General features: G+C 40.4%; 1 protein-coding gene across 1 annotated transcript in view; it reads left to right on the forward strand.

Annotated features, from left to right (window-relative positions):
• Positions 1-11,498, forward strand: part of FTO (FTO alpha-ketoglutarate dependent dioxygenase) — a 432,232-nt gene extending 420,734 nt beyond the window's left edge. Inside the window, exon 9 of the mRNA XM_036751285.1 lies at positions 11,116-11,498. Coding sequence (XP_036607180.1) covers positions 11,116-11,269 — 154 coding nt within the window. The 3' untranslated portion in view covers positions 11,270-11,498. The remainder of the gene's footprint in view (positions 1-11,115) is intronic.
• The last annotated feature ends 516 nt before the right edge of the window (positions 11,499-12,014 follow it).

Here is a 12,014-nt window from a genome sequence, read left to right on the forward strand (position 1 = left end):
AATACATTGAGCCTTTTAAAAATCACTGCTACCGTGAGTATCTGTCCTTAGGTTGTTTGGTTATCTTTTTGGAGTTTCAGGCCCTCTCTCCACAAACTCAATTCATTGGATCTGGAGCCAGAACGAACTTTAGAAATGATCTGATCTAACCCACTTATTTTCTAGATAAGGGTCAGAGAGGTTATTTAGTTTATCTATGATCTTAGGAAGTGGTAGAGCCTGTATTTGAACCTAAATATTCTTACCCTCTTACTGTACTATTCTTTCCATTAAACTATACTACTGTCCTGGGAAGTAGGGAACCCATAAAGTTTGTAAAGGGTTAACTTTCTTCAAGAGCCAGTAATCCCTGCTCAATAAGTGATGCTGTGATCCTTGGTAGGGGCCTTGGCAGACAGGAGCAGAGGGGCAAGATATTCCATGGCTGAAAGGAGGGCTTGATACCACACAGTGGGGATTTTGTTCCAGTAATTGCATCAAATTGGAGTTTCTGCCATGTTGAAAGCATCGCATTAATATCACTCATTAAGTCACACGCCTGTATATGTGCCCTCCCAACTGCAGAGTCACAAGCAGAATATATTTTCCTGCAAAGTGTTTGTTTTCATTGTTGTCCTTTAAAAATAATGAGCTCATTCTATTCAATTGCAAGGAAAGTTACTTTAGACTCCTTTGAAATTGTATATCTTTTGTTGAGCAGATTTCTGCAGTAGCTCCCCAGCTTTGTGTGCTGGGGAATCCTACACGGCATACCCTAAAGCTTATAAGTGAGCTGCCCCAGACATGGAGCACAGAGTCATCCAGCCTGCTTGACCTTTATATTGTTACCTATAGGCTGGGAGAAGCCATGCGAGTTTCAGGTGACCCTCTCATGTGACTGCAGATCAGAGGTCAGCAGCTCCTGAATGTTCAGATGTCAAAGTGGCCCATTCATCACCATTGTTATGTAACTGACAAGCCGACAAATGGACTTGTGTATAAAATTGTTCTCAGCCTTCTACCCACTGGTCTTAAACCTCAGTGGCAGGCCATACATTTTCACGTATTAAATGGCTCCAGTAGCAAGCCAAGCTCCTGAAGCAGGGAGAAGAGTCTAATGAGGGCTGTCCTTGGGGCCAGTCTTTCAGATGGGAGAAGTAGGCAGTTCTCCTATTTAGGGTGACTTAGGATCACAGGATTTAGATTTGAAAGGGATCTTAGACGTCACTGAATCCAAGACCCTCATTTTACATGTGAAGAAACTAAGACCAAGAGAGGGAGCATGCCTCACCCAAAAAGCCACAACAGGATTCAAACCTGAATAATGTAGTATAAGCAATAGAGTACTGGTATTAGAGTCAGAAGGACATAGGTTTGAATCTCACCTCAGACCCTTACTAGCTGTATGATCCTGGAAAAGTCACTTAACCTCTCTGCCTCAGTTTCTTCATCTATAAAATGAGAGGTTCTACTCAATGACCTTTAAAATATCTTCTAACTCTAATTATGACTCCAAATCCAGTACTCTTTCTACCCCATCACTGTTTGCTTCATTATGTGAAATCTGGGAAGTCATTTGTCAAAATTTGTCATTTGTCATTCCTTAAGAAACTTCTTGAGGAAAAAAAAAATGTTCATTTTTAACTAGGTTAAGCCACTGTTATATTAGCAGGGTGGGGATAAGGAGGGTGGTGGTGGTGTAGGCACAGTAATTTATTAATTACCTAATGCTTACTGGGATTAACTTATATGATTAATAGCCCATTACTACCCTTTGTCATCCAGCAGAAAGCAGGGCCTTGAAGGAATGGGGTATAGATGAGATAAGTTTTGATCAAAGGAGTATTTCTTCCCTCCACTCACTTAGCTAAGAACCTCATCTTATATTTCAGTTTTTAAAAATTGAGGCTTTGTGTACAGAGTTTCCCATTCTCCACTCCTTCTCATCTCACATCATTCAGAAATCTTCTCCCACTCTCCCTTCCTTCACTCTGTCTTGATGGAAAGGTGGCCTTTCTCTTTGCTAAATCAACCCCTTTTCTTGTACCTTGATCCCACCCATTCCCCACTTCTTTTCCAGGTCCATCTTCACTGTCTTATCTTCAATCTTTCCCTGTCTACTGGCTCCTTCCTTGGTGCCTGCAAACACACCTATGTTTCCATCATCTTTAAAAGCCCTCATTTGATCCCCTTATCCTCACTAGATATCATCCTCTCCCCTTCTCAGATAAGTGCATCTACATTTGGTGCTTTTCCTTCCCCTCTTCTCACTCTCTTTTAAACTCCAAAGTTACCAGTAAGCTTTTAGTTGCCAAATCTAATGGCCATTTCTCAGACCTCATTCTTCTTGACCCCTCTGTAGCATTTGACAGTATTGATCACCTATTCCTCTAGATGTCTCTCCTCTCTAGATTGTCATGACATTGCTCTCTCCTGGTTCTATGTCAAACTTATCCTCAGTCTACTAATTTTTCATCCATGTCATGCTTACTAGCCTTGTGCGTCCTTCCTTTGCTGGTCCCTCATCTATGTCATGCCCACTGACATTGTGTGTCCTCCAAGGCTCTGTCCTGGGCATTCTTCTCTTCTCCCTCCATAGTCTGTTACTTGGTGATCTCACTGGCTCCTATTAGTTATCATCTCTCTACAAAGGATTCTTAGATCTTCCACAGTCTCTCTCCTGAAGTTCAGTCCTACACCCTTCATTGACCTTTGAACATAGAGAATTGCACATACTGTAGATATCTCAAGCTCAGTATGTCAAAAATAGAACTCGTTACCTTTTCCCCAAAACTCTCCCCTCTTCCAAACTTTTCCATTGCTGTCAAAGGTACTACAATCCTTCTAGTCACTCAGGCTCCAAACCTATCATCTTTGACTCCTCATTTTTTCCCACATATAAAATCTGTCATCAAATCTTGTCACTTCTACCATCATAGCATCTCATATACACCCCTCTTCTCTACTCACATAGCCACAGTCCTAGTTCTGCCCCTCCCCCATCACCTCTCACCTGGGCTATTCATAATCAAATCCATGTTTCTGTTCTTCCCCCATTCTAATCAATCCACCATTCAGCTACCAAGGTGATTTTCCAAGACATAGATCTTACCATGTCACTGCCCTGCTCCATGAGCTCCAGTGCCTCATGATTACTTCCACACCCTCTGTGTTCCAGACATACCTCTTTGCTGTTCCTCGAACACAACGCTCCATCACCAGTCTCTGTGTCTTTGTCTTGGCTGTCCCCACGCCTGGAATGCACTACCCTCTCACCTCTACCTCTTAGTTTTTCTGGCTTCCTTCAAGACTCAGTTCAAATCCCACGTACTTCAGGAACTCTTTACTGGTCTTCCAGATGCTCATCCCTTCCCATTTCATCATCCTCTTCCATCCACTCTGTACATATCCTGCATGTACCTCATTGGTTCCATATTGTCTTCCCTGTTAGAATGTAAGTTGTTTGAGGGCAGGAACTATTTTTACCTATCTTAGTACTCCAGAGCTTAGTACAGTATCTGGCACATAAAGCTTGTTGATTGATTCATCAATTGATTTGGGAAAAAAATCAATCTGAAAAAGTTCTTGATCCGAAGTTAAGACCAATAAAGGTCCGTGCATAGATTTTAGAGGGCCTGTGAAGTTGGACAGGGAAAAAATTACGTCTTTATTTCTATCCAATTGGCTTTCTTTGTAATCCCACGTATTTTATTTTGTGAATTTAAGAACATCGTTCTGAGAAAAGGTCCATAGGCATCACCAGACTGCTGATGGGGTCACACACACGTACACACAGAGGTTATAAACCCTTCCTCCAGGTAGAACATGAAGCATTATCTGTTTAGTGAAGTGTCAAGTGGGATTATGAGCTATTGGTTGTGGGGTTTTTTTGGCCCTATTGGCTATTGGAAGTGTCCCTGCAAGATTGAAGAATGATGGGGAGTCCATTTCCTTACTGCCTTTTTATTGTATTTGTCAGCTAACAATTGGTGGGGCTTTCCAGACCTCAGTGTTTTTTTGCCAGGGCTCAATGGAGGTTCAATCGATCATTGACAAATTCAGGGCTTCCCTTAGTTCCTTCCACAAAAGAACAGCAATGACATATATTCATTAATTGTTTAATATGTTCAAATCACTTTGCTTGATGCAATAGGACAATCCAAAGTGTGAAATGGTAATCCATGCCCTCAAGCTTACAGTCCAGCTGAGGAGACAAGCCAGAAGTGTGTAAAAAATTAACCAAGGCAAGACGGAAATTCTTCAGGACAATAATGATGATAAAAAAGCACATCTCCGGGTAGTATATGATCTTGTCAAGAGGATTCCTGCTTTGTTATGGATTGGACTAGATATTCTGCATGGACTTTTTCCAGGTCTGAGATTTCAAGATTCTGTGAACCCTTGTCAGGCAGGGACCATAAGATCATCAATTTAGAACTGAAAGGGATCTTAGATACTCTCAAGTTCAAATGAGATGAGGATATAAGAATTTAACAACAGATTAGGAAACTGAGGCAAACGAGGTTAAGTGTAGCCCAGGGTCATACAGGTAAGTGTCTGAGGCCAGATCTGAGCTCAAGAAGATGAGTATTCTGATTCCAAGCCCAGTGCTCTGTGCACTGTGGCACCATCTAGTTTCCCCAATATTCAGCCTTTGGGGATCCATTTCTATTTGAGTTTGATAACACGATTCTAAGTCAATTTCCCTTATTTTAAAGATGAGTAAAACTAAGGCCCAGAGAAGTCGAGTGACTTGACCAAGGTCACAGAAGCAGTAAATGGTAGAGCCAAGATTTGAACCAAATTCCTGTGACTCCAAACCAGCTTGCTCACTCCATTCTTCCTCCATTTACCAGATTGCCTACACAGCACCGGGCATGAGCAGGGGGTCTAGAATTGTTGATGGATTGTCACACTCAGTCGTCCTTGTGTAATATTTATCACAAAGCAGACCTGAAAGAGAAGCGCCAGTCCCATCTCTTTCACTATCACTTTATGTAACCTTTGACAAATCCTTTAACATTACTACATCATAATTCTCTGTCTATAAAATGGATAATTATACTTTCTCTACCTCTTCACAGGGTGAGTGAGGATCAGACTGTAAGCTCCATGAGAGCAGGCCCAGAAGATCATGGATTTAGAGCTGAATGAAACCTTAGAAGTCATCTAGTCTTAGCTAAAGTTTCTGATCTCCCCCAATGCCTGCTTAGTGCTTTGCACACAGTAGGCACTTAATAAATGTTTGCTGTTGGAACAAGATAATAGGTTTCAATGTGCTTTGAAGAAGTTTAAGCACTATACAAAAGTGCAATTCCTCATTATAATGATGGCCAACTTCTCTCAGTATTTTATGGAACACCTTCCCAGCTTCAGCCAGATCAGCTGATGACTAAATTTTCAGTATGAATGTTTACACCTTGGAAATAGGCAAATACTACAAATCAGGGCTTGATTTGGTAAATTTTTAGGTTGTCTAGACTTAAGAAAGTGATGGAGAAAATGTTAATAATGTAGAATCAACTTAAAAGTGTGTCACAAATGCACCCAGAGAGCCAGTTGTTAAATATTTACCAGCACATCACTAGATACCCTCATTCATTTAACCTTATTGCATTGACTTCTCAGCAGCACCTCTCAGTTAAGGACATGGGTTGGGTTGGGTTGGGTTTTGTTTTTTAGCATGTACGCAATCATGTTCTTAAACCAGTCAGCATTTCACTGTGAACCTGTTTTCTTGTCATTTCAATAAATGTCATTAAGCCATTACTACTGCTTCCTTATTGGTTGCAGAATTTAGGGGCAGAGAATACTCTGTGTGTGTTTTTTTAAATCAATGGCTCACACATTACTGTAAAACCTATTGATTAAAAACACAAAGCATAATGTTAGTCATTTAGTCTGTGGAGTGATGCAAGAGAGAAAGAAATTTATCCTTTGACTCTTGCATTAACCTTTTATTGACTGCTTACATACCCATAATTAACACACACTTTAGCTAAAGTGGTTAATTTTAGCATCATGACCAGTGTCCACTAATGTAGCTGAAATCCCGATCATCCAAATGTAAGTGCAACCCTGAGGGAAATCAGCTGGCAGTAGAGAGGAAGGTCAGGGTCTGGGAGTTATACCTGCTTGGGGAGGGACTCTGGGCAGACTCTCTGGCAGCCAGGTTAGGAGAGGCCTTTTGGTGGTTTAGTGTTATGTCACTAAGGCATTAGGGGAGGACTATTCATTTAGTAATTAAGGGTCTTGGAGGGGATGGATTAAGCAAAGATTTTTCTGCTTAGCTGCATGGCTAAGATCCAAATATTTCTATGTTGTGGGATGGAGAGAGATGAAGGTCTGAAAAATGGAGGCCTATACTGCTTTCTCTTTCAGCAAGCTGGCTTAAGGTAGTTGAGCTGCATCTCTTGCCAAGAGTGTAACCTTAAAGTAAAACACTTAGCCTCACTGACACTGTTTCCTTATCTGCAAAATGGGGCCATTAAGACGACGAACTCTGTTCACCTGACTAGCATGCAGCTGCTACAGCTTCTCACTAGTGGACTACAGAGCATGAAATACTTTTTTAAAACCTAAGCTAGAACTTAAATTTTCCAGAGAGTCTTGAATTCCAGCTTGCTCTAGGAAAAAGGGAGGAACGGTCCCTATGGAGAATCATAGAAGTATAGAGAAATACTTTAAAACACACTATAAATGTGAACTATTGTTATTAAAATTCAATAAAATACGAGCTGTCTTATCCAATATCGTTATCATATTTCATTTCATAGGAGTCTTGCCAAGTACTCCAGGAAAAGGTCAGTGAGTCCTGAGCAAATGATCCATGGTCACTGGCCATCTTGAGAAGGTCTTAAGTTGCTCTTCAGGAGGAGTGATGATATGCAATGATTTGGAATGAAATGATGACGTGGCTCAGAGAGACCATATTTCATATGAGGAAATAAGATCCTGGTTAGTTAAAGCTAGAACAGTTCTTAGAAAGCCTCTGAGAATGATCCCTTCATTTCACAGATGGGGAAACTGAGGACAGAAGTTAGATAACTTGTCCAGAGGCACACAGGTGCCAAGGGGGAGAACCTGAATTTGAGCTTAAGTCCTTTGACTTGAAATTCAGTGCTTTTCTTTTTCCAAGCAGACTATAAGCTCCTTGAGGACAGAGCCCCTTTGTCTTTCTGTCTTTTTCTTTTGCTTAGCTCAGTGCCTTACATTGTAGTGAGCATTTAATAAATGATTGTTGAGTTGTCACGGAACAATTTCTTTGGAGGAGAAGGGGAACAGCAATTAGCTATGAAAGAACTACCCACTGGCCTGGATTAAGGGAAGTTGCAGCAACTTCTTTAGAGGGGTCTTTTAGCTCGCAACATCACAAATTGTTTATTTTTATCCAAAGATCAGCTTGGAAACTCCACTAGCCACCTAAACATACACCATGTAGCCTGTCAGGAAATTTACCCAAACCGGAGAGGAAAGTTTTGTGTTCGTTTTCGTTCCCATCCAGTCCCCTAGGGATGTCCCGATCCTGACACTCGTGATCCTGGATGAGCATTGTGAGCCTCAGTGTCTTCACCTGTGAAGTGGGGATAATGATACTTCCAGCCCTTGCCTCGCAGGATTGTTTTGTAGAAAGTGGTCTATTAATGTTAAAGCACTCCATTGAGCTTCCATAATCATTGTTGTCACTTTAATTGTTACTGCTCTTTGGGGAGGGGAAACTTAAGAGAAGGGAAAGGAGCCAAGAGCCATGAAGCAAGACCAGTATTCAGCAGACCTTTGTCTCTTCCTTCCAGATTTTTTTTATGTTTCTCATTCTTCTAAGTTTTAATTACATTATAGTGTTGCTTGACTTTTACGTACCACAATTTATTTAGCTGTTCCCTTATTATTGCACATTTAAGTTCATGGGTTTTTTGTAATTATAAATAATGCTACTGTGAAAATCTTTAAACAGACAACTCTTTTTGGGGTTTATTTTTAAATAGCACTTTCAGAAAATATTTCCAAGAATAGAATTATTGGGTGATTATTGGGTAAAATGTGTAAATTTTACTGCATACTGCCAGATTGGGCTCCAAAAATGTCTCCCAGTTTGCAGTTCCAACCAGCAGTAAGTGAATGTCTCTGCTTCTCTACAGCCCTGCCAGAATGATCAAAACTTGATTCTTATTGTCTTCCTTCTATTCTCCTCTGTTCCATAGTCTGGTATTGTGTTGAATTAGGCAGTATTATTTGGGTTAGGGATGGCTGTCAACTGGCATCTTGGAGGCCCATCTCTGGTTTGTTTTTGTTTTTTCTTTTTTTAATTCTATGTTTTTTTTAAATTTTATTTTATTTTAGACTAAAGGGCCAGAAGGCCCATTTCTTACAAATAAATATAGCACATCAAGCTTGAAGTGTACTATAGAGTCTAATCAGTATCAAGAAAATTAGTGATGATTTCTTAGCCATTAAGAGAAGAACTCATGAGCAAGGCTTGAAAGTTCAGAGCTGTGATACTTAAAAAAAAATATTCCAAAACAAGATGTAAGAAGAGGTCCCACTCTCGGTTCAGCTTAAACAAGTAGAATAGATGGCTCCATCCTAGGACTGCTAGAGAGAGCAAGAGACAGGCTTTGTGACAATCTAAGTCACAGTGAACTGACAGCTAGTTCTTTGGAACAATTTCCCCTCTCTGGGAAGAACAGTAGGAGAAACCAAGGAAACTATTTTGCCCAGCAGGCTTTGTCCTCAAGTCAGGAGCAGACTTGATAGTTTAATTTTAAGAGGCAGAAATTCCCAGATGCCCAAAATGCCAATGCCAAATACCAACCTTTGAATACAAAGCCAAATGCAACAGAAGACAATGTGGAAGATGAAATAAGGGGGAAGAAAGAATGCTGCCAAGTATACCTCCATTGCAGACTTTAATACTTCTGATACGTTCTTAAAATAAAAAAAAAAACACTTTACATTTGAAATTCAAAGTGAGAATGCATTTTTAATTGACTTTTACAAGCTTCATAATATTCTTAGTGGATCTTCACTATCACAGCTCTTCAATCTGCCAGCCAAAATAATGTGTACACGGTTAATTTATCCACTTTTCGATTGAAATGCTTAATTTGGAATATCTTACCCTCCCCAGCAAATTGAGCATACTGTTTGGTACTGAGACAGAAATAAAGCATGATTTGAAAGCCTTGCTGAGTTCTGTTGTAATTAGTTGCAGCTTCCCTTGAATATTAATTTTTCCTCATGTTCCTTTCATGTAATTTAGAAAATGTCTCTGGAACAATGATGAGACAATCAGCTAAGCACCTCTCAGAACTCAGACAGCAAGCTGTATTTTCTAAAACACTTATTATAGAGCAGTCTGCAAAACAAATCCTGTTCTTCTGTACAGTGTGGCTTATCAATGCAAACAGTTTAATATTTATGCTAAGAGGATTGTCAAAAGTAGCTTCTGTTGCTTTAATTCTTGTTTTAAATAAATAATGAGAACATTTAAACACATTACTCTTCTCAGGGCCCCCGAGGTCAGCTAAGCTTATTATTTATGAAGTGATGTGCTACATAATAGTACTTAGTGCATGTTAACAGATGCTATTATCAGGGCCCGATGCGGAGAGCTGAAGATATATTGGAATGTTATGTGTTAATACTGTCCTTGTGCTGTAATGTACGATGGATGGAGTGCACAAGATGCTGGTGCGGCAATTAACCACCCGCAAAAATAGGTGTAAAGTTGAAGTATGTTTTCCCGTGGGAGCCCCGTGCCATTAATAATTCCCCAGAGAAGGAGGCATCTTTCCACTGCAACAGTCTTCGAAATGGGGCCAGGATGTTATGTACTTTGATCTCTTTATAGTCCATCCTACATGGCCAGAAGACAAATAATGTTGGCTGTGACCACTTGCTTATTGATTGAGAGAGAGAGAAAAGGGAGAGGGGGAATTTCACAAGACTTTTTCCAAATGGACTCCCAAGATCCACATTTCTATGCCTACACTGAATATGGGGAAGGATGAGCCAATGGTCCATTTCTGTCTCTGACTCGCATTGCTTTAACTCTTCTATCTACTGAATATCCCAGTTTTGCATAAGGTATAAATGAACTCTCTGTCCTTCCGCTGTGACCAACCTTCCCCCTAAAAGAGTGATAGTAATATCACCGGGCATTTATTTAGGGTTTTTAGTGTTTCAGAGCATTTCACCAGTGAATATCTTAGTCACCTCTCACTATAACTCCATGAGATGGATAGAACAGGATCCTCATACCCCATTTTATAAGATGAGCACAACTAAAGCTACAAGATATTCCCAGGTTGTCTATAAATAATCTTCTCTCTGTGTGACAGGAGTCTGCCAAGGTGTAGTGATGTTGTCCCAACTTTTCTCCAGCAAGTCTGTAATTTAGTTGCATATGATAATTAAGTCCTCTAGTATTGATGAATAATCCATTTAATAAAAACTGTGATTTAAGTGTTTTCCCTAGGGACTAACTCTTCGCTAGCCTCTTAATTTAATTTTGTTGAAGTTTTCCCCACCTATTCATCAGTGGAAATGATTATTAACCTCTATTTGCATACATCCTTATAAAATGATCTCTCCTTGGAGTGCCTTTTTCAGAGCGAGGCAGAAGGATACATGTGCAAATCTCCAGAATCTACAAAGTCAATCCTGATCTGTTATATTGTTTAATCTATCCTTGGACCCCTAGTGCAGTAAATTCAGTTTAATCTTTCTCAGTAATCTAGTAATACATTGAAATCCCACAAACATTTAAATCTGATAATGGTTTAATCACACACTTTAAATAACAGTTCAGATAATGAAAAAATAATTCACTATAATAATAAAATAAAGGCTGAGCGACTAAATATTCTTTGTGATTGGCTTTCTGGGACATCCCTCTAGATAACACAAAGCTGGATGCTGAAAAGGAAGGACTATCACTGTAAGTGAACAATTCTTCCTAATCACAGACCAGCTTCCCTCCTGCACAGGGAACAATTACTTCATTTTTCATCTTCTTCCTCCTCATTGATTAGTATTTTAGGAACATTCAGATTTTAATCATTCTCTTAAGGTTTGACTCTTCAGGGAATTGTTTTCCATGGGTAAATAATGACCTGCTTGCTCTTACTCTTCTAGGTGCCAGTCCCGAATCGCCCAAAATTTACCAGAGGACCAGAGACCAATATGCTGGCCATATTGGGAAGATGATGATCCTGAGATGCCACTACCATTTGATCTTAGCAACATTATTTTGGAACTCCAAGGTCAGCTCCTGGAATCAAAGCCCTAGGGAAGAACACTGCCATTTGGGTTGAAACGTTGTTTTCAGAAGAAGTACCTTTTAACAAAGGAAAAACTTCAGCTACAGAATCTGGACTCTGCCACAGGCTCAGGCAAGGACACCAGTGAGGAGTTCAAACATCCCAACTGACAACCTAGTTAGTCATTGGATTATGAGAACCCTCTACCTTTGTAACAGCAAAGGAATGTAGCCCCCAAATATAAGAGCTCTAGAGTGAGACTGTGTTGTGGTTTTCTTGGCTAGGGATGGATCCTGGGCTCTTCCCTACCTGGGCCCCGGCTAGCTCTTCTCCAGCACCTTTATAAGATGCTTAATCACAAAAAGCTGTAGGTCATTGCAGAGGACAGAGACCCTACTTGTAGCAAAACTTAGCACATTCCACTCCTACTGCTAACCTTTCTACTGACATGGGCATGGGTGGGACCAATCTGAGGAGAGGCTGAAAGTGCGCTGGGGCAGGAGTCAAAAACCTTCAGTGTCTCTCTTTGATCTCCTAACAGATGAAATACAAAGTCAGTTTGGTATTTAAAGTGTTCCCCAGTCTGGATTTCTAGTATTATTTTATGTTACTCCCCTGAAAGTACTCTCCCTTCTAGTTCCACTGGAGTGTGTGTGTGTGCGTGTGTGTGTGTGTGTGTACACGTACATGCAGTTCCCTGTATACGTGTTCCATCTCCCACTCCTTGCCTTCTTGCAGGCTGTCCCCCATGTCTGGAATGCTCTCCATCCTCAC

Source organism: Trichosurus vulpecula, chromosome 3 (assembly GCF_011100635.1).
Source record: "Trichosurus vulpecula isolate mTriVul1 chromosome 3, mTriVul1.pri, whole genome shotgun sequence".
Classification (NCBI taxonomy): Eukaryota; Metazoa; Chordata; class Mammalia; order Diprotodontia; family Phalangeridae; genus Trichosurus; species Trichosurus vulpecula.